The following is a 23545-nucleotide window of genomic DNA, read 5'->3' as shown; positions in this document are numbered from 1 at the left end:
AGAAAAATTTTATCAGGTGCAGACATAAGACTTCTGCCTCCAGAAACTGTTAACAAGAAAGCACTGGTATAAGGAAATCAAAATCAGCTTTGCCTGCCCTTTGATGCTGAAACTGATTGGAAATTCTGCTGTAGCAATCAGTGTATTTCCTGGCTGATGAACGCAGGAGCGGGAAGAAGGCACAGCTGGAGGAAATAAGACCTAAGCAGGCAAAACAGCAAAACATCCTGGATAGTGTCATCAGGGCTGCATGATAAAAGCTGCTTAATCAAGAAATGTGTTCCTTGGATATAGCCTGTACACAGACTCTCTAAATTTTGGCATGGTTTAGATAGGTCCAGGATAACCAGTCCAACAGCATTCCCCAAAGATTGCATCTCTTGCAGGCTTCTTGTGTCTCAGACATACATCTGCTGTGCCCAAACCTCTGCTGTTATCTTAGTGATCTCTTGCAGCATTTGCTGATCTGTTCCCAATTATGAGTACCCTGTCTTTGGAGAGAAACCCAGCATGTCATACAGTGTATTCATGACCACATGGGCTATGTATCCCTGATTAAAGTCTATCTAAAAGTTATCATATAAGAGAAGGAGCTATAAATGTAGGAGTCTAAGTGGAAGACCATTCAAAGAAGAAACTAAACAGATATGACATACCTGTTCTGGCTTTCACAGAATATTGATTCTGCTTCATATACTGAGCTAAAGGAGGAGGCCTATAGGAAGAAAAACTACCAGCAGTAGGCTTTAAGTAGGTGTGAACTTAGGTAGTTAAGAAGAGAGAGATGAAACAGAATAAATAGTAGCAGGAGGGTGCAAATTAGCATACCTGCTCTCTTCAGTTTACACCCACTTGTTAATGTTCCTTTCCTGCTATGCCTCAGTGCTGGCCCCTTCTCATGTATTGCAAAATATTTGAGTGTCTTAGACTAAATGAGATAAATTCAGAGGTGATGAGTGAAAAGGAGCAAACTGCACACCTTTGTATGCCTATGTGTGTTGTGAGTCAAGAGTCTGAATCTCAGGAAATATAGCTGAAAATGCATCAGCCAGTCCTCATGGTGCCCACTTCAGAGTTTAGCTCATGGATGGCTGATACATATTGACTAGTATACGGAAAACCATAATCAGTCAGGTCAGAAGATTCTGATTGTGATTGTCTAATCTGATCTCCTTCCTTATACAGCCTTAGTGCATCATCTAACACTCTGCATTGACCTGTCCCCTAGCTCTCTGCTTTGCAGAAGAGGATCTGCTGCAATGTTTCTGAATTAAACCTCTGGTGTATGGTAATCTTCAAAGATAATGCAGACATACAGTGCAATTCCTCTCACACCTGTGGTTTTCACTGGATAAATATAGAGTTGGAAGAACTTCTTTTTGATGTGACATTCTATCAAATCTGTACTAAATTTAGCAAAAAAAGTATTTATTGAAAAACTTCTGTGGGTCGAAATAATTTTTCCTAATTGCTTATTTGTGCTCTAATCTTATCAAAACCCAAGAAGCCATGTCAGGCTTTTGTTAATTAAAAGGAAGGATTGTCTTGCATGACATTATCCTTCTAATGACCATCCTGTCATCTTGGAAAGTATCTTAAGTAAAATGATATTTGTTTCCCTCCATGCGGGGAATTGTGATTTATGTATATCCATTGCCGTTGAAGGCCATTTAATTACTTGGACAGATATTACACTAGTACTTCACATTCTTGTTGAGTCTGCTAACAGCTGAGTGTCTCACATGTAGTCTTGCTTTCTTCCTCTTTTATCATCAACCACAGGGGATGTCTTACCTGCACTCAAGCAAAACTGAAGTCCATGGTAGACTCAAATCCACAAACTGTGTAGTAGACAATCGCATGGTAGTGAAGATCACTGATTTTGGCTGTAATTCAATTCTGCCTCCAAGAAAAGGTAAAACCAGTACCCAATTAGACTTTCTTTCATGGTTTCCAACCCAGTGGAATTTTCTTATATTAGAAGTACTGTAGGGTCTAATTACATCTTGTACAGAGTAAAAAACATATATGATTTTGTTTCTTGTAGCAGCCATCATACAAATGCTATCTAAAAACACTGTCTTAACACAATGAGAGAATTATTAGCAGGTAGAGAAAGAAATGAGGCAGTGTATGTGAGAAGGAAAGATTAATTTTCAACTTATAGTTTAGAAAACAGTGAATTCACATGTGGCTGAGATACAAGAAACATTTTCAGCATTCAAAGCCTTCATGCAAACAGCTCTCTTTGGCAGTAATGCTGAACTGGTGTGAAAAAAGAAGAGTTAAGTGCCACATGGTCTTGTCATTGATCAGATACATGTTACCACAGTGCTCTATAATTTCATTTAAATATTAGCACTCGTGACTGACCATCCTTAAAAAAATCTGTAATGATATGCAGTAATAACCTTAATGTTTTTCATTCTTTAGGTTGGAATCTAGCAATATGTGCTTGATCAGACTGGAATAATTTTAACAACTTTTCTTTGCATTTTCTATTCCTCTCATATTCATTGGAGATTTCTGTAAAATAGAGCACTCCTTCCTACTCATCTTTTCCTTCTTACTTGATCTTGAGTGAAAAGATGAGCCCATCTGAAATTATGTAATCTCAGTCTGTAATCTAAGTCTGTATAGTACACCTTGGGGTATAATAAGCACAGCATTATGCCACAACTGCTGTATATGACCTGAGAAGAAACTGTGGTTGCAACTAGGTTGAGAGAAATTTTCACATTCAGACATAAACATGCTCAGGAGTAGCAATGAGAACATAAAAAGGAGTAAGAAAAGTGCAGTGAATGTAAGTGCTCTATTCATTCTTTATTTTACAATTTTAATATTTAAATTTTTATTATTATTATTATCATTACTACATTGTGATGTATTTATCGTCTTTCATTGCTCGTAAGCAGCCTCAAACTTTTGGGCTACTAGATTTCTTTTGTTGAAGAAGAATTAATGTTTCACAAGAGATCTACAGATTCATTGTGGCTGGGTGTTTCAGCCTGATATCATAACATTGTATTCAGTGTCATTATGTTCAGGTCATTGTTACGTTACCAGCATGTCATAACAAACTGTCATAACATGGCAGCATTCAGATTTTGAGGTACAGTGGCAGCTGTTGTACTAGAAATACAGATTAATAATTTCTGTAGCAAGAAAGTGCTACAGGAGGAGGAGGAAATATTATGTCAGGCTCAAAAGCACTTGAGAGTTATTTCAATAGATTCATGTTATCAAGGCCGCTGGGAAATATTATAGTCTTTTCATCTGACATCTTGTATAACAAACTCCATGCATCTAGCTCAATAAGTTATGGCTCAGCTTTTCTTTCTTTTTTTTTTTTTTTATAGCACTGGCATTCCTTTGTCTTATACAGATGCATAAGCTATTTCTAAGTAGCTAAGAAAAGCAAGTTTATTGCCAATAGCCATAACTTTTCTGGAGGTGTGAGGGTCTGCAATCTACAGTGGAAAATAGTAGCATCAACAAATCCCAGACAACTGAAAACTACCACATCAGAGGGTTATCTAACCTGTATTGATGTCAGCTTCTCAAGAAAAATGCTAAAATAGGAAATAAACTGTACCAGTGGGCTCTGGGATTGATCTGGAGAGACTAAAAGGAAATACCACTGTAGCAAATGGATGCCCTGAGAAGGATCACTCTTTTTCAACTACTTACCTCACTTCCCTCTTTACCTTATCTCCCACTATCTTTGGGATCTTCAGACCTGTGGACAGCTCCTGAGCATCTCCGTCATGCTGATGTATCTCAGAAGGGTGATGTGTACAGCTATGGGATCATTGCCCAAGAAATTATTCTACGCAGGGAGACCTTCTACACCAGACACTGCCAGGACAACAAAGGTAAATCCACAGGTTTCTCCTTCATTGCAGGCTTCCGGGATGATGTAGCTGTAACTGGCCCATTCTAAATGTTTTGTGAAAAGCACTGTCTCTGATAGCTGCTTGAACTGCTGCTTCTTTCACTATGTGATAATTGAAGAGCTTGTTTGAAGGATCTCACTGTGGGGGCAAGTGTCCTTATTCTTCCTGGAAATCAAGTTTACATTGAGTTTTCTTGCCCTTTCTCCTCCTTTCTCACCTTGGCTACAGCATTGCAAAAATTAACATTATAGAATGCTGTTCAGGCTTACTCTAACATTTAAAGGCCACAAAGGTTTTTCTGTTATAAGTTGTGCTCCACATATAATAATTCACTCATATTAGGCATTGTAAATCAGCAATGTCAACACAGAACAGCAAAAAGTCAGCAGCAAGAACAGCTGGCGTTTAAAAACTGGCAATTCAGACTTTCTTCAAGCGTGAAAAAATTAACTTCAGTCATTTAACTTCCGTCAGAAAAAGCATCTCCTCCTGTAGTGCATCCATTAAATCCCATTTTGTGAATTTTATGACAATGTTTTTGAGTGGTTAATAGCCTAGTCAATCCCAGTTCCCAGAATCCAGAACTAGGTATACTAGAACTGACATAAAAGCGTGTGTGGGTTTGAGATTTTCCTGGTGACAGTTACCAACAACAAGTTTAGACATTGCCTTTACCTCTGAGTCATTCTGATAGATCCGCCTCACATTTGTTTAAACATCTAGAGCAGCAGCTGGACAGCCTAATAGCTCTTTTCCTGAATTATATTTAGGAATAACTTCTGAGGCACATTCATCATCCTGCATTATCACAACTTTGTGTTCATATTTGGGGAAACACAGTATTTCACATCACCAACTCTTTAATAGAAATGTAGACCTAAGAGGGATTAGAAATGCCTGTTCCCCTTCAAGCAAACTCTTCAGGACTCCATGTTTAAGATAAAGCAGAGAAAATAAAAGTTTCTATTCCTTTTTCTTGGGAAGAGGTAGGCACAATCCTCATGAATGCAAGGACTTTACAAGTATCATAGATGGAGAAAGGAAAGCAGTGATTTTCCTTGCTCATTTTGACTTGCAAAGTCTAATGGCTTGACTTCGCGAACAAAGATTTGGGAAGGGCTTTACCCACACTTTTGCAAGTGTGAGTAAACCCTTTGGGCCTGCACAGTGGACTTTTTAGGTGAGGCACTGTGTTCAGATTTTGAAAGAGTTGTTTTAAAAACGCTGTACTTAGATTCTATACACCAACTTAGGAAAACTAAACTCAACATTCAGGTACTCAGTGAGATAATTTTCTCAACCAGCAAATACGTATCCACCAACTTAACATGCAATAATATTGCTATTAATGTGAGAAAAGAAGTCCCACTAACATAATGAACTGGATTTCTAATGTATAGAATTAACTAGGTCATAGTCCTCTTCACTGACTTCCCTGCAAGACAGCTGTTAGGCCAACTGCTTGCCCCACTCTTCTGCAGAAACACTTCATTCAGTGCTCAAGACTGAAATCTTGTCACATACCAGTGCTCAATTCAAGCTACCTCCTTGTTCCACTACTTTCTGCCACTGGCTAATTGCAGTGTTGGTAATAGCTGCTGTTACTTCTGCTCTCAGGTGTATGTGCAACATGGAAATTCAGCACATTCCTCTTGCATCCATGAGATTTACAAAGATTGTCTCATCTCAGCCCACAGAAGGCTTTTTAGCACTCTCTCCACTCCACAGTATTTGTGAGACTCAAGCCTCATGCTCATTTTCTAGTCTGTAATTTCTCTCACACAAACCTGAAAACTACTGAATCTTTTAAAGTGGTCATGCATATTAGACATGCTTAGGCATCCCTAGTTGTTCTAGACTTGCACATACCATCATGATTACAAACCTTCCTCAAATCATTATATGCTTCCTTCAGTAAAAATGGCTCCCAAATATAATCAGACATTATTAATAAATGTGTTTCATGATTGTTCATGGATCTCTTTCAGTTTCTTTTTCTCTCCCCCACTTTTTTAACTGACTCCCTCTGGAACTGTTGAGGTCTGGAGGAGAAGAACAAAGAGAGAGATTTTTGCTCTAGCTCTTTGTGCCTAAATTGAGTTGTGCAAATGCAGTCTGCGTTCTGACGTGTTCAGAATCCAAATAAATTTCATAGAACAGATTTCACGAATAAAAGTACAGATGAGCTAACAAATGCAATGTTTTTAAACCACATACATTGATAGCCTAGTTTCAAGGAAGCAGAGCATCTGCAGGATGATTTGAACTGCTCTGATGAGAGTTGTATGTCTCTGCACTTTTGATCAAGTCACAATGGGCTTTTCAGATTGTTTTCTACTATAGCTATACTTCATGCTGAGAGGCACACTAATAATGCCTAACATTTATTTGGGAAGATGCCATAACCATGTCTACTGTGACCAATAAATACTCATGTACGTTCCTATTCATTTGGCTTTCAGATACCTTCAAGCCAGCCTAATTTGATCTTGTGCCATATATTTAGAAAAGCTCCAAAGTTGAAATTCACATCAAAATGAGGGAACTGTCTTTAAGGCTTCTATTTATACAGTGACTTGTAACACCACAGGACACTATCCACACGGAATGTCCTTCTTACATTTTTTGTTTAAAAGTTTTCATCTTTTTCCTGTGTTAGAGAAACTTTACAGAGTGGAGAGTGGCAAAGGAGTGAAGCCTTTCCGACCAGACCTGTCATTGGAAACAGTGGGAGAAAGACAGATGGAAGTAAGCTAATAATTAACTAAGGCATTTTCTGGGTGAAGGGCAGAAATCCTGGCCAAGCTAGAGCTTATGATCATGGGATGATGAAAGCTTTGCACATTTTATGCCAAATGCCCTAATCTCATGGGAAAAAATGGTATTCTCTAGTTGTTGCCAGTGAAATGAAATACAACTCATGAAAATTATTTCACTGGAAAGAAATGGACGCTTATGTGGTGCCACTCTGATGACCTATTTTAGATATCTTGAAGATGGGATGAATCACACCTCAAATATACCTCTCTTGACTGATTATATAGCCCCTAAGGCTTCCTGCTTGGGTGAAAATGTTTGTATGGTAGACATCAACATATTCAGCAATGAACCTCATTCTTTTTGGCTGAATCATTTGTTTCTGAAAAATCCTGGACTCACGATATTGGAAATATAATTACCACATCATTTACCTCCATGTCAATAACTGTATCTGGCACTAGCTGCAAGACTGGATCCATTTACTTGCCTTTTATTGATGTACTGCAAATTCAAATTCAAGTTATGATCATGTCACTAGTCACCACAGAGTTAAATTTAAGATGCCTGCAATGAGTGTCCTAACCATTGATTCAAAACAGTTAGTCACACATTTTAATATGTTGCCCGTCAAGAGTAACCAGAAATTCCCTAATGAACTATTGCTGTTTAGCACCATTAACCTTCTATATCCATTACTCAGGTGGACTTTCCTTAAATTTTTGTTTGAAGGTGTATACACTAGTGAAGAGCTGCTGGGAAGAAGATCCAGAGAAAAGGCCAGACTTTAAGAAAATTGAGAATACTTTGGCTAAAATATTCAGGTGAGCAGCAGGAGCTCTGTTTCTTAAGATGCTCCAAACTCCTCCTAAGTAAGCTCATGTGATTATGATTCAGTGGAAAAACTGAGTGTCTTCACTTAGATCCTCTTTTATTCCTTGGCATTAAAGTAGGTGAGCACGTGCGCATGTATACGTACATGGGTGTACATGAGCATCTATGCATGCATTAGCTGAGTGAGGGTAAGACTATCACCATACCTCAAATTGTTACATTGTGAAAGTAGCAAGCTGGATAATTAGAGATTTAAACCATTTAAGTAATTCACCCCCTGTCTCTAGTCAAGAGTTGGATAGTGACTCATGTTCAGGAAATGAGAGCACATAAATGCTTGGAGGATGATTAGAAAGTTTGAATGAGCTAGATTGTGCCATACAGGAGCTTGGATGGTCCCAGATTAAGTTGACTAGAAGTGTTGGGTTGTAACTCACCAGAAATATTAATTACAGGAGTTTATTGGTATAAAGTTGTGGCATAGTAAGTGCCATAGCTGGACAAACAATGTGGAGTTATGCAGGCCTTTCACCTGGCCAATGTTGCATTGTTCCTACAGAGTTTGGTCTGAATTGATTATTTTGATGTCCAAACAATGAGCTTTTAATCACTTCTCTGGGGATATCGCTTCCCATTTTTTTAAACTCTCCTCATCAACAAATCCCAACAGTACTTGTATCATTTCACACTTTACATGGGCAGAAGGACAACTGTGCTATGCATAACTGAGTATATCAGTTGAATAATCTTATTGCAGATGAACAGAAAGACCTCCTGGTTCAGCTCCTAAGCCCCCATCCTACAAAAGCAGAGAGGTTGCCTCTTGCCACATGCAGTGTCTCACTCTCCCCATGGGGGAGTCTAAGATGGTGCATCCCTGACACAAAGATTTGTTTGAAATAAGTGGTTTTAAAGTCCAGTTGGGTACAATACTAATCTGACTTTTCCAGTGAGCCTGGCCTCATCTACTTTCAGGCTGATCTGGCAAGTGCAGGCTGCCCGGGCAAACAGAGGTTATGAGTAACTCATGTTACCATACTTTTGCTTCCAGGAGTTAGTAGGCTGGAGTCTGCAGGATCTTGTGACTAAAACTAGCCCAGGAGCTGCTAATTGTTCCGTTGAATTGCTCTGTCTTCCACACAGGCAGCCCAAAATTGTGTTAATGCTTCTGGCTGAAGTCTCCATCTAAATGTTTGATGCAATTTACTACCTACTATCTTTAGCTTCCTCTCAGCATTCAAGTTGACAGTTTCTTTTTATAAACGAATGTTCACAGATTACCCAAGGTAACCTGGAACTGACAACAATAGCAGAGATAGGTGATTTAAGAATTCCTTAAGAATTGCTACCTTCAGCTGAGAAACATGGATCACAGACTTTTGATTCATATATATATATATGTCGTCCAAGCAAGAAAAAGAATGATGTACCTGAGGCACTGTGCATTCTAACTACATGGAAGTAAAACACCGGAGAAGTTTCCATTGCTCTTTTTTTGGCTTCTTTTTTGCCTCGCTCAACAATGTGCTTCTATCAACCTTTCTTTTTGGCTCCTGTGTATATCTTCACAGTAACTACCATGGCCAGACCAATGAAAGCTACATGGATACCCTGATCCGGCGTCTACAGCTGTATTCCCGGAATCTGGAGCACCTGGTGGAGGAAAGGACAGAGCTATATAAAGCAGAGCGAGACAGAGCAGACAGGCTTAACTTCATGTTACTTCCAAGGTAACTGGCCAGGAGGATTTTGACTTTTTTTTTACATATATCACCTGATTCTTGGAGAGCGAGGGTTGGAATTAATCTTCCATTTCATTCCCCTCTTATCTGATCCTGCTAGGGAGGAAAGAAGAAGCAGCTGTCCTTGAAGTCTCCACAGTATAGTGGAGTTTCATGACAAGATGGTACTGGGACCCATTACCTTTCCCAATCTCTCTTCATGCACAGGATCTCTCTTTCCAGCACAAACCTCTTTTCCACTGCCTTTCTGAGAACACATAGAGCTCTGCTCTGCTTCAGCAGAACAGAGTGTAGTAGGAGTGTAGAAGGAGTGTCTCCAGTTGGAGAGCAGAAGTGCAGTCCAGTTTCAGGCTGGGGTTTAGCAGAAGGGCTGAGGTGGGCTGGGCCATTCTGGGCCATACAGGGCTAGATGGATGCTTCAGAGTACGACAGGACAAGTATTATTGACACAATAATGAAACTATCCTGGTATGTCATTACTATATTCAAGGGTATTTAAATAGTCAGGGTATTGGTTTTATGACTAATCTTTTTTAAAAAAGTGGCTGTTCAGCCCAGTTTTGGGGAAAATGGTGTGGCTGTGTAGACTATGTAATAAGAAATTCATGTTTCCTTCTACTCTTTTTATTTCTACCACTCTATTGTCTTATTGTAGCTGGAATACAGCATTGTGCAACACGTATAATTTTCTGGGACTCCTGCCATTATTCTCTTTTAATATGTCCACTAGGAATAGATATTTTCCTGGATTTAGAAATGGAAGAAAATGAAGGTCCCTCTGAATAGATATTGACTGTCATGGAATTGAATTTTTGTTCCATGAAATTATTATCTCATTTGAAATCAAGATGAGGTGATGTAATTATTCAGATGAAATTACTTCTCTACTGGAAAAACAGAAAAATATGTCTGTTCTTACTTATTGTGTGGGTAGAATGTAGACCTACATGTTAGAATTTTCAGAATTTCAGTTTTAAATTTGACTCAATATTGCTATGCCTGACCTTACACAAGAAGCTCAGTTGCCTGTGTCTCAGTTTCCTCATGGCTATTAATACACTTGAATTTTGTAAGGCTGTAGCACATTAATTAACATTTTAAGTGCTTTGAGGTCCCTGGCTGAAAGACATTACCTGGCAGTGTTCAAGGCCAGGTTGGATGAAGCCTTGGGTGGGATGGTTTAGTGTGAGGTGTCCCTGCCTGTGGCAGGGGGGGTGGAACTAGATGATCTTGAGGTCCTTTCCAACCCTAACTATTCTATGATTCTATCTTAAATACAATTACAGTGGTAGTTTTCAGCAAACTGTTTGATGTTTCCTACATAGAAAGCAATTATGTGGTTGGGTTGCATGAAAAAATGTCTTTAATATTAAACACTACTCATCTGTCTTCCTGCCTTCTCTATTTACACAGGCCAGTAGTAAAGTCTTTGAAGGAAACTGGTCTGGTAGAACCAGAGCTGTTTGAAGAAGTCACTATCTACTTCAGTGACATTGTTGGCTTCACCACACTCTGCAAATACAGCACCCCTATGGAGGTGGTAGATATGCTGAATGATATCTATAAGAACTTTGACCATATTCTTGACCATCATGATGTTTACAAGGTGATTAGCTCTGCATTTTTGCTCACTTAACAATCAGAGGATGCACAAATCAAATCGCATGATGTGGTGGACTTGGGAATCTCCCTTCTAAGCAAAGACAAAAGAAGCAATGTGCCTACTTACACTGAATTTTCTATAGTAAGTGGTAATAGATTCATTAACTGGAATGCTGGGTACAGTTATAAACACTTATATACCAATAAGGTTTCAGCTACTTTAAATTAATCAATCAATCTTGCTGTCCAGGGAAGAAATGTTTAATCATGAACAAGAAGATCTGATACAACCTTTCTGCTTTTAACTAAATATGCAATTTGCCGTGTCCACAGATAGTGAGTTCTAATTTTATTACCACAGGTGGAGACCATTGGTGATGCTTACATGGTGGTGAGTGGTTTACCTAACAGGAATGGCAACCGGCATGCAGTAGACATCTCCATGATGGCTCTGGACATCCTCAGCTTCATGGGATCTTTTGAACTGAGGCATCTGCCAGGTCTGCCTGTTTGGATTCGAATTGGAATTCACTCTGGTAAGCAATAGTGTTAGATCAACAATGACAGTGTTGTTGCCTTGGTTTTGAACAGAATAGACATCCATAGAAAATCTGTAGTACATCTTATACAGCTGCTTTCCTCATGAAGTGTCAGGTTGAAAACAATGTAACTGGAGGAAGAGCAACAGAAGTAAATAGCCATTGATTTGCCCCCCTGAAATGAAATAGCCCATACCCATTCATTCATAACTTAGTCAGTAGCTAGGAAGAGCAACTGCCATTGCTCCTGGTATGATTAAGCCGGTTGTATCAAATAAGCCTTCACAGATCACTCCTCCCTGGCCAAAGTGGGAAACAGTCATGGCCAGCTATGCTTGTCTAGCCAAAAAATGCAAGCCCGTATTTTACACTTTTGGAAGCAAAAATTCTGTCAAGCCTACATGGGAATTAATGTTTTAATTTATCCATATAAATACTTTTCATCAAAGGCGAACTGCAGATAGCTGAACAATCTGAAGTACTTTGGGAAATTTTCTTTTTATTTCCACTTGTTTCAACAACCACCTGAACACCAACTGCCAGGGGAGGAACATATCACTGAAAATTACTGAGGGACTGGCAAACAGCTTGAGGCATCACTATGGACCTCTCCATAATGAAGCTTATTCTTTTTTTCTCTCTTGCTTCCAAAACTGACAGCTAGTAACTGTGCTTTTTTTCTGCAAAGAAATTGTGTTTAAATACAATTAACACTGTGCAACTGTGTCCTTTTTATGCTTTTGTTGGATTATGCAAGACTAACAGAGCTGGTCTAGCTTTGGAGCAGAAGGGGAGACCACTAGAACCTTCAGAAAGTGAGGTACACAGTATCGCAGTTGGTGAGGAATGCAGAGCTCCAGCAGGCACCGCACTGCTCTGCAACAGTGAGACACCTTCCAAACAATCTCTTGATCCACCTTTTAGCATTCTCTGCATCCCATTTCTAGGTCCATGTGCAGCTGGTGTGGTTGGAATAAAAATGCCTCGTTACTGTTTGTTTGGAGATACGGTGAACACAGCTTCACGGATGGAATCCACGGGTTTGCGTAAGGATTTCATTTTAGCTGTCAGTGTAACAGGACCAAAGGCTGTTGGTTAGTCTGTGACTGAAGTGTCTGTTTTCAGCTGAAAATAATTCATTATCAGCTTGCAGAAGTTTTAAAGATGAAGAAGCCCTATTTGTTTTGATTACTTATTATTTCACTCTCTGAAGTGACAGTGGACACTTCACTAAGCAATGAAGAAATTGTTCTTTGGTCATGCTTCAGTACTGGTGATGGGGAGTACACAGGCCGGATCACTGTCTGAGTTCCCCCAGAAAACATGATACTCATGCGTCTGGAATTCAGTTTTACTCTTTGAAGTGTAGATTTTTAGTTTGACTAGAATTGTGTTACAACTTTGCTGTGTAAATATGAAAACTGTGTATTTTAAATTGAAGCAATTATGTCTTCAACTTCACCATTAAGGAACTGTGCCAAGAGTCAGTTTGTTTTTCTTCTACCAAGTGTCTTCACACAACTATCTTTATTTAGGTAATTCCCAATTACTCTGTTCCCTTTTGGCATCTAAATACTAGAGATACCTTGGTCACCTGTATTTCAGATCAATAGCTGTACCAGCAATTCCTCCCTAAATACAGTGCTATATAGTGGAGTCAGATTTTTTTGTACAGCAATGTAACTGATTCTCATTTAATTTGACCCTCAGAATTTATTTTGATAATAGTTGAAGGAGTTTCTGCTATAGCACCAGTTTTCATATATACTTAATATGATTAGGTGGAACGTTTCCAGGTTGAGCTTTCATTGTCTCTTTAATTTTTAGCTTTAAGGATTCATGTAAGTGGTTCCACTATTAACATCCTGAAAAGAACAGACTGCCCATTCCAGTATGAAGTGAGAGGAGAAACATACTTGAAGGTAATCTTTACCATGTCTAGTGTGAGGTGTCCCTGCTCATGGCAGGGGGGTGGAACCAGATGATCTTAGGGTCCTTTCCAACCCAAAGCATTTTATGATTCTATATAAATTCATGAACACTGAGAAAAAGGGTAGTATAAAAGCATCGTATAGCTGAGACTACCCTGCAGCTTCATTAACAGCTGGGGAACAAGGGTTACACATCAACTGGCATCACAGTCTCTAGTGGTTGAAGACACTTCTATAAAGACAATGAAGGCAATGAAGAACTCCCTAAGTCATAAATTAAAGCAACATAAAGATGTGGAGAAGAAATGAAACATATCATCTGTAACAGAAAACTGTAGAGTGAATTAATCTGATGGAAGGGAAGCTGAATCTATTGTTAATTTCCTCATGCTCTGATAGCTGACTGTCTATCTAACAATCCATTTATTTCAGTCCGCTACACTTGGCAGATTCTGTACTTGGGAGCTGGTGGCAGGCAGCACAGGTCACCTCTGTGCAGCTGCATCTCCCCCATTATTCTTCTTCTCATGTTTGATTTTTATTCCTTTGCTGTGAGCATCAGTTACTGAAAACAAGCAAAGGCAAACACATCAATACGCAATACAGTATTAAGTGAATTAACAATGGGAAATTGCATTCTAATCTGGAAATGGTGCTTTCTCTTTGTCGTACATTTTTAGGGCAGAGGAACAGAGATTACCTACTGGTTGACGGGTTCTGAGGACAAGAAATACAATCTCCCAACACCTCCTTCTGTGTAAGATGGTCTTTATATGGGAAAAGGGATGAGAAATTCCCAGTTTTTGCACTTTAGCCTTCACTGTTCCTCCCTGGCACTTCTGTTTCTTTTCATATCACTCAATTTGCTTTCAATAGTTAGAGCCTTAACAGTGTATGTGCATATAAACGTGCAAACATTCATGACATGGGACTATGTGTGTACTGAAGGTTGGAACTAGATGATCTTAAGGTCCTTTCCAACCCTAACTATTCTATGATATATATATATATATATATAAGTGCTTAATGGGTTCATTTCCTTGGAAGGGAAATAAGATTTACAGGACAAGTTCTGATGTGGTAAGTGCAGAAAATACACATGGAAAGTACATGTCTCTACACTGCACAGGAAATACTGTCAACCCCACTTCTATGGTACATTGCATTTGTAAACCCAGAACTCTCTTTTTTGTTTGTTTTTTAATCGATATGATCTGTTGAGATGATCAGAATTATAAAATTGCTAATCATTCTGGAATTCAACTATTGAAAGTTATTAAGCTGTATCACTGTCGTCTGTGATAGTTTTGGTTTTGCTTCCTCATATAGATTGTAACTGATAAAGTTGGCCCTTAAAATTGTCATATATGGGGTAGTCTGGAAAATTTATGAAGAAAATGTATGAAAAGTGGCAATTTAGTTACTGAAGGACGCTTGAAGTTGAATTGGGAAAGGGCTGATGCCAGTAATGGCGTTGAAAGCTACAATCTATTTTGATTGGGAGTGAATCTAATTAATTCTTCCTTTTCATGCAAATGATTGTGGTTTTTTTTAAGGTCCATAATGACACTGTGCAGAGTCATTGATCTATACTATTTGGACAAATCACATGGAATTCTGTTCACAAATCCAGAACCTGAATATGGTTCTGTGCACACTTTTTATCAGTAGCATGTGAATGTGATTAAGATAAACATGGGATTGAGATGCTTAAAAACACTGGGGATCACTACAAACAGGCAAATCACTGATTTTTGATTTTCCATCCTTTTGCTTTTAGGGAGAACCAGCAGCGGTTACAAGATGACCTAGCAGAGATGATAACTAATATCCTTCAGAAAAGGGAAAATGAAGGATCCAAGACACGTAACCTTTCACGGGTAGCTAGTTACCGATCAGGTACCCTGGAATACCTGCAACTGGTCAGCACAGAGAATTATGACACATATATTTAAAACTGGATGTCTAGTATGACTAAAAAAGCTGCAGCAACTCTCTGAAGGACTTCATATAAAGCCTAGAGGCTTATACTCTCAGCTAGAGGAGAAGGAAAAGATCTTTTCAAGCATCCTTTCAACCAGCTGACCTGCTATCAGTAAATCAAACCTCTCTTCACTGTAATGTTGAAATTGTTGGATGACTTCAGTAAGATACATGCAACCTGATTTGAGGGAAATGAAAATATCTGCACTTGAGTCTGGAAAATATTTGGTTTTGTTTGTTTTGGTTAGTTTTTTAAATGGGATAGCCTGTTCAATAATCCACTTCTGAAAATATTCATAGCAAAGCCTTAATTTGCCATGATTTTTAGATGTTGTATTTAATTTGCAATTTCTATTTGAAGAAAGATTTGGTGTAATATATTTGAAAATATCATTAAACATGTAATATGTAAATCCTGGATATGTTGCCATTTTCCTTCTTCTGTTGGTTCCCCCTGTGTCTCACATTTTATTTAATCAAGTTGGCATTGTTCACGAGACAACACTTCTGTTATTTACCTTGGGAGATTACTCCAGAAGCTGTATGGTTTCTAAAGCTTATCTGAATCTCTTGAGCTTACAAAATGAGACTGGAAATCTTACAAAAACAGACACTTTCATATCTTTTCTCCATTTCTGCTTCTGCTCCCAAGCCAGAAGTGCAACAGAAATGAAGAAACCAAACTTACTGAACTTAAACCTCAGAAACTTTCAATTCAGCTTTTGGATAAAGTTTCACAACCAGGCAAAACTCAGGTCTTACTCAAGTGACTTGCTCATTAACTGACACCATGGCATTTATATTAATAAACAGCTTTAAAAAGCAACCAAAGCACAAGGGAGGCATGTAAAAGAAAATCAGAAATCACATGAAGAAATAACAACTAGTGACTGAAACTTTTGCAAAGGCCTTTTGTGCACTGGTGGCTTTCAAAGCAGAGCTATTTCTTTCACCACTGTCAAATATTAGTCAGTATTCAAACCATAAAACTTGGTGCAAAATCATTCTTTTATTGTTTTGAACAGCATCTTTGTTCAAGTAAACAAAATATTTTAAGAAGAGTAAGCCAGTTGCCTGTGTTTTTTTTCTCTGTCAACATGTATTGGCTTTGTAGGAAAACACAAAAAAAGAACAACCTAGGTGTAAACACACAGAAGTGCAAAGATTCCTGGAAAAATTAAATCATGAGGTGCTGTAGGGCTTATACTTTTGCCTAATGAATGTAAATTCCTACACCCAGGAACATGATATAGATAGAAACAGCAGATAACATGTAAACAACAGCCACAGCTTTCAGATTATATGTAATCAGTCTTAAACTTGTACTGGCACTAATCATAGAACCTTAGAATCACACAATGATTTGGGTTGGAAAGGCCCTTAAGTTCCAACCCTGGATGTCTCACACTAGACCATGTCGCCCAAAGCTATGTCCAGCCTGGCCCTGAACACTGCCAGGGATGGAGCATTCACAACTTCCTATTCCAGCTTCCATTCACAAGCAACCTATTCCAGCGCCTCACCACCCTCACAGTAAAGAACTTCCTTATATCTAACCTGAGCTTCCCCTGTTTCAGTTTGGACCCATTACCCCTTGTCCTATCACTACAGTCCCTAACAAAGAGTCCCTCTACAGCATCCTTGTAGGCCCCCCTCAGATATTGGAGGGCTGCTATGAGGTGTCCACACAGCTTCTCTTCTCCAGGCTGAACAGCCCCAACTTTCTCAGCCTGTCTTCATACAGGAGGTGCTCCAGCTCCCCTATCAATCTTGTGGCCCTCCTCTGGACTTGCTCCAACAGCTCCATGTCCTTTTTATGCTGACAAGACCAGAAGAGTACACAACACCCCAAGTGGGGTTATAATACCGTGCCATCTTCTGTCTGTATCCTAATAGAAACATTAATTGGGATGAAGATAGAAAAAAAAAAAAAAAAGACTGGTATTCTAAAAATGGTATTAAACCTGTTGATATAGGTTTAAGAATATCAGTACAGTACAGAAGTACAAAGTCAGCTATTTCCTACCTCGTTCTGCAGATCAACAGGCTTTGTCTCTATGCCTGCATTCTTGGGTGCAACTGCTGCACTACCTGGCACCACTGGGCTGTCCTGGTTGCTGTATCTGTTACGCTCAGCAAACGTAGTTATAATGCAGTGACAAGTGTCACTTGGACTCTTCTTGCCTGAAGAAGCCCACTACTACTATCTTAATCAGATCTACTCTAACCTTTGAAGTGATGTAAGTAAGTCTATTCTTAAATAGGTTCCATTCTTGACACCTCTGAGATACAAATTATTTTAAAGTAGATGACTGTTGACACTGATTGAGACAATTAATTTAAACAGTATTTAGTTTTCAGTAGCCCTTCTCTTTCTTGCATTCTTCAGATTGTAAATTTCATATAATTCTTTGAAGATAAATAGTTTCCTTAGCAATCGGATTATGGACACATCTTCTCATAGGTTTGTTTTCTATGTGGTTTTGTTCCTGCACGTATCTGTCAATCATACAACACAATAAAATAATTTTTTACTATCATTTTAAAAAATTTGCTCCTGGTTTCTGTTCTGAATCTGTCTTGGACTCAATTTCTTACCATTGCATCTTTCTATCAAATATTAGATTAGAGCCCTCTACCATCAGAAATCTGTCAGAAATCATTCACCTCTCCTGTTGGTTTTTTTTTTAACAGTGAAATGTTATATTAAAACCTTTGTGTGAGTTCTCTGAGCGGAACAGATTTTCGTGGCACCATCACCATTCATTTCAATTTAACTCACACAAAAATAAAATTTCTGTGAATCTATAGGTTTGAAGCATGAGAAAGTGAATCTTTCCAAATACACATCAGAGCTTTGTAGCTTTGGTAATATTCAGACTCCTCCCATTTCTCCATCTCATTTTTGTCATGCACAGACTCATAGAATGGTTTGGGTTGGAAGGGACCTTAAGATCATTTAGTTCCAAGCCCTCTGCTATGGGCAGGAACACCTACATGCCCTTGTAAGAAGTCCCTCTCCAGATTTCTTGTAGGCCCCTTTAGGCACTGGAAGCTGCTCTAAGGTCTCCCCAGAGCCTTGCCTTCTCCAGGCTGAACAAACCCAACTCCCTCAGCCTGTCTTCATAGGAAAGGTGTTCCAGCCCCTGAATCACCTTTGTGGCCCTCCTCTGGACTTGCTCGAGCAAGTTCTGTTTTGGAGGCCTCAGAGCTGAATGCAGTACTCCAGATGGGGTCTTATGAGAGCAGAGGGGGAGAATCACCTCCCTGGACCTGCTGGCCATGCTTCTTTTGATGCAGCCTGGGATACAGTTGGCTTTCTGGGCTGCAAGTGCACATTGCTGGGTCAATTTGAGCTTCTCAACAACTAACACCCCTCCAAGTCTGCCTTAGGGCTGTTCTCAATCCATTCTCTGCCCAGCCTGTAGCTGTGGTTGAGAATCCCCTAACCCAAGTGCAGCTGAATTGGCCTTGTTCAATTTAACGAGGTTCACAATGACCCATCTCTTGAGTCTGTCCAGGTCCCTCTGGATAGCATTCCTACCTTCCTTCCAGCATGTTGACTGCCCATGTTGCCAAGAAAGATGTTAAGAAGTCCTGGTGCCAGTTCCAACCCCTGAGGAACACTTGTCACTCGTCACTCATCACTCATCCATACTGCACTCTTGTTTCCGCATTGTGTATTTGTGCTCTGTCCTGCATGTTTACATGTGCCTCTAATTCCTGGCCACATCCATTACTTGTACACAGAGAATCTTGTTTTAAATACTGTGGTTTTTTTTCCTGTGGTAATCCCATAAAGAGAATTCTATGGAAAATAAAATTTTGTGTTTTACTTCTCCAACACAGTAAAACTGAGAGCAGCACGTGACAAGTGAATTTTCCATTTGGAAAAGCCTCTGGAGAATATCCCTCCAAAGCAAACACAGCATCCATTCATGATTAGGCCTTCAAGAGTTATTTTTGACTGGGTAGGCAGTAAGTGTTGCAGTGCTTTTTCTCTGGGCTTAAGGCCAAGACTTGCTACTTGGCCTGAACTGGTTGGCATGTGACCTTGCTATATGAGGATATTACAGGCACTGGCATCAAATCTGAACTATCTTTAACAATTACTGAAACACAATGGCCTAATGGTGGCTGGTTTTGTACAGCGGTAGAATATCCAACACTGGGGAGAGAAGAAAAGGCAGTATTGCAAAATTATCTGAACCAAGGGTGGAGGGGGAGACCCCAGGGAAAGTTGTCCCTATCTGTAAGCCTTCGGAAAAGGACTGTCCAGCAGCCTTTCTGCTGGGACATGTGCAGTTTTTCCTCTCAAAAGAAAGCTGCTCTTCCTCTGATGCAAAATGTGCAGTTTGACAATACTAACCTAACTCCACCTAACTCCTAATACACCACCTAACTCCTCACTGCCTGCTGCTTTACAGGGGCTTGTCCTGATAAACCTTTGCCCCTTTATGGGAAATCAGCCTCCGCCAGCCCAGCAGCCGCCTCCTCACTGGCCTGTGCCTCATGAAGATGTCCGGCACAATGGTGAGACCCAACCTCGGCCTGGAGTGAGCATCACGTCCCAGCCAAGCACTGGGGATTCTAAACAAGTGTCAGGGACAAAAAGATGCCGGAGCTCTGTGCTCGCCGTCCATCAAACGCCTCCCCCAGTGTTTTCTGCCGCCATCGCCGTGAGGCAACCGGGCGCAAGGGCAGCGTGCCGGCGGGGCTCCCAGCGGCTACGAGATGAACGGCCGCCTCAGGGCCGCCGCCACGACGCTTTGGGCGGGAAGCGCAGCGCGACGAGCAGCCGCCGCTGCCGGCCGATCCCGGGGCGCACCCCGGAGCCGTGAGGGCAGAGGGCGGTCGGTGCGAGACACAGCCCCTGCCTTGGCGGGCGCCGTACCTGGGGCGGGTGCCAGAGGAGGCGGGGGCAGCGGCGGGACCTGCCCTGAGCGAGGGAACTTGTTAAAGTCCCGCCGCCCGCCGGTACTCAGAGGAGGTGCGGGGCAGCAGCAGCATGGCCTGGCTCGGCGGCGGCGTGTGCTGCTGCTGGGGGCTCGTCCTGTTGTGGGCGGCGGCGAGGGGCCGAGCAGGTGAGGCGGGCGGGGCGCGGGAGGGCAGTAGGGGGGTCTTGCCCCAAAGTCCCCTCGCTGGGAGGGCAGGAAGGGAGGCAGACAGCGGGGTTGTCCCCTGCTCCGGGGGTGCCAGGCGGCCGGGAGGAGATGTCCCACCGGCTGAGCCTGGCCTGGGCCTCTTGCCGCGGCTCCGGAGGAGGTAGTGCAGCTCGTCCGGGCGCGCCCCGGAGGACCCGCCGGGCTCCGCGTCCCGGCTCGTCGCAGTGCCTCCTCCCCGGGGTGGATAGGGCCACTGTGCCGCCTTGCGAGGCGGCGAGGGCCCTCGTTCGTCGGCAATGCCGGGGCTGTCAAGCTCCTCCACCCTTTGGGGAGGGCCCATGGGCTTGCTCCGAGAACACCTGAAGTCCCGCCGGCTGGGACAGGCTCGGCCCTGGTGCCTCGTGGGTGCTAAGTACCGGTACTTTTTTTTGTGCTTTCAAAACATCTTTCCGGTTCCCAGGATGGGCCAGGGGAGCCACACTAGGGATTCAACAGATGGGAGGCTGCCTTCAGCTCCCAGCGGTGCTGGTTTTTAATGTAACAGGCATGCATGGGAATCATTTAGGACGTGTGCTTCGTTTTGGTGCTGTGGCCTACAGCATGCTGTATCTTAACAGTTTTAATGCTAGCTTGTGAGTATACCTTGTCATCTGTGTTTCAGAACTCATACGTATGCATGATCTAGTGCGTCCTGAGTAGATTAACTTGTGTTGACATGAGAGCAACTAATTTACCAATATCTGGTTAGCTTTTAGAATTTGAAGGTGTTTTCTGTGGTACAAGCACCACTTCATGCTGATTTTGTGCTCACAGCTGGGATTTTTTTGTCATGCATTTGTGTAATGTAATAGTTTTTCATTCAAAGTTGTAAGGCTCAATTAGGGTATTTCAATTCTTGTAACTTCATAGTCAGATTTAGATGCAAACAAAATTTGGCAAATGGCATAATGGCACATTTTGGTGAGCTTCACGGTTTTTCATAGAATCTCTTAGATCTTAAAAATTGAGTTTCTGCTTGGTTTGTGACTTACTGCAGCTGTGGATGTACCACTATGTGATAGAAAAAAACATGCCAGTGAGGTTATGAACATAGAATTATTATTTATTTTTTTCATTTCAAAGTTAGAAATAGGTTTGCCAGCAACTAGAAGGGTGGGGAAAGGAGGCACTAAAGGAGGGAATTTTAAGAGATGCTGAGCTAGTGTGGAGCATGTGAAAGGGAAGGGGCCTCTGGAAGACTGGTGAGGGTTAGTGACAGCAGCCATTGGAAGCAGAATGTCCATTAGAGAATTTCGAATACCATTTGTACCGATGGCAATAGTAGGGCTGTTGGGGACCAAATTTCATCAGGAGAGTATCTCCCTCTTCTGCTGCTTACAGTGAATTCTGAAGATCGTAAAGGCTGGATTCAGTGCTTTTCTTCTAAGAAATTCCTAGTTCATACATGCCACAAACCAAGGAGAAATTCAGGTAACTGTTGTTTTAATGTGTCTAAAATGTTACAAACATATAATTTTGATGATGGTCCCACCTCATCTTGCAGATCTACTTTTCAAACTTTATTGGAGTTGGCAGAAACTTTAGTGCTACATTAGCAGGACTGAAGGAAGGGTCAACTGTGTATCATGCAGAAGAAATGAAGTTTAGAGTTTGAAGTAGTTTTAGCTAATTTCTGATTCCTCACATCATAATTGCAGTACTGGTAGAAAACTACTGAGGAGCAAGTAGTAATGCCTTTAGGCTATTTAGTGGAGTAAAGTTGGCCTTCAGCATTGTGAATTCTATAGAATTTTTTTTTTATTATTATTTTTTATTTGTTCATTGCTCTTTAGCGTTTTGAATGCCTTGGATATTCTTCATCAGACAGTTAAGAAAGTGGTTTTAGAGAATGTTCTCTGGTAAAAATTACTTAAATTGAGAGACTATATGATAAGCGAAGGTACTTGTGAAACTTACTTTTGTTTCCTTTGTGGATGACGTATAACTGTTTTAGCTAATGCAGAAAACTTGTCAAGCTTTACTAGTCAAGTATCCTCGTGAGCTTGAAAACTGTACAATACTCAAACTCTTTATTTATAGTTCACATTTGAATATTGTTTCTCTCGCATGTAAGCACAAATCAGGAGATTAGGTTTCAAATAATGACAGGCCTATTAGAGCCAAATGGGAGAATTACTTAGACCTGAAATGTCTGAGGAAATAGGGTGAATTAAGGCCGATAGAGTAGAAAACAGAAATAGCTTATATTCAAGCAGAACAAGAAAGCTTTCACTCCTTTAATTGAACATTACTGCGTTTCATGTTAAGTTCTTGTGTGGTGTAAACTAATCTCTAAAGAAGTCCTGAAGTGCTTAACATTTGTGTTGTAGTGGCTTCCAGTCATAACTGTACTTTGAAATCTTAGTTGTACTTTAGAGGTATAGAACCTTTTCTTAAGAACCGTTAAAAGAATGGTTCTAAAATTTTTAATGGGAAAACAGGACAAGCTCTATTAAATTACAAGGCTGAACAGAAACATCATATAGTTCCTTACTGTGGTGGACCTGAAATATTTAAATGTTAAACTGTGCATATATAATCGTTACTGGTGAATGTTAGCTGTAGGAGAGGGTAAGAAGTGCTAGGTTTTTGTGTTTTGAAGTTACACAAAACTAGTTTTTCAGTGAAAGAGTGGAGTGATAGCTTCCTTATTTAGTGGAAAGATGGACACTGTAAAATACATCCAAACAACTCTACAAAAAAGCTTCATATTTGAAAAGTCATAGATAAAAAAAAGCATGTGAAATAGAGATTAAAACTAGTAGCTTAAGGAAGCCAGTATTTTTGCTATTAATAGGAAATGCTCATGGTTGTTTTTTAGCTTATTACATGCAACCTACCCAGTGCTTCATTGCTTATAAGTTGGCTTCTTTCTCAGACTAAGGAAAAGTAAGAATATTAATTCTCACTCCCAGACATTGTAGCTCTTTTGCCTGCATGGAAAAGTGAGTTCTATTAATTTCTGTAATTATTAAGTCCAGTAGCCTATCTAGATATATTTATGTTTTAAAAACAACTTATATCTGGGAAAGCATAAAGAAGAGCAACTGTTGCATATTGCCAAACAGATTTTACTGTTAAGGCATGTCAGGTGTTATTTTTGTAGGTATAATT

The 23545-nt window shown here is 40.4% G+C and overlaps 2 protein-coding genes across 3 annotated transcripts in view; both read left to right on the top strand.

Moving 5' to 3' along the window:
* GUCY2C (guanylate cyclase 2C) overlaps positions 1-15653 on the top strand; it is a 42660-nt gene extending 27007 nt beyond the window's left edge. The window contains exons 17-27 of the mRNA XM_065665102.1: positions 1783-1915; positions 3741-3878; positions 6559-6647; positions 7389-7480; positions 9062-9220; positions 10646-10838; positions 11196-11370; positions 12321-12419; positions 13201-13295; positions 13985-14061; positions 15085-15653. Coding sequence (XP_065521174.1) covers positions 1783-1915; positions 3741-3878; positions 6559-6647; positions 7389-7480; positions 9062-9220; positions 10646-10838; positions 11196-11370; positions 12321-12419; positions 13201-13295; positions 13985-14061; positions 15085-15259 — 1425 coding nt within the window. The 3' untranslated portion in view covers positions 15260-15653. The remainder of the gene's footprint in view (positions 1-1782; positions 1916-3740; positions 3879-6558; positions 6648-7388; positions 7481-9061; positions 9221-10645; positions 10839-11195; positions 11371-12320; positions 12420-13200; positions 13296-13984; positions 14062-15084) is intronic.
* A 4566-nt stretch (positions 15654-20219) lies between these two features.
* PLBD1 (phospholipase B domain containing 1) overlaps positions 20220-23545 on the top strand; it is a 43526-nt gene continuing 40200 nt past the window's right edge. Inside the window, exons 1-2 of one of the 2 annotated variants that reach the window (XM_065676479.1) lie at positions 20220-20371; positions 21773-21862. In XM_065676479.1, coding sequence (XP_065532551.1) covers positions 20296-20371; positions 21773-21862 — 166 coding nt within the window. In that variant the 5' untranslated portion in view covers positions 20220-20295. The remainder of the gene's footprint in view (positions 20372-21772; positions 21863-23545) is intronic. The other variant, XM_065676490.1, reaches the window with a different exon arrangement.

The sequence above is a fragment of the Lathamus discolor genome, chromosome 1 (assembly GCF_037157495.1).
Source record: "Lathamus discolor isolate bLatDis1 chromosome 1, bLatDis1.hap1, whole genome shotgun sequence".
NCBI classification, from domain to species: domain Eukaryota; kingdom Metazoa; phylum Chordata; class Aves; order Psittaciformes; family Psittacidae; genus Lathamus; species Lathamus discolor.
Note: the sequence above shows the minus strand (reverse complement) of the source record. Positions and strands in the feature narration are given on the sequence as shown.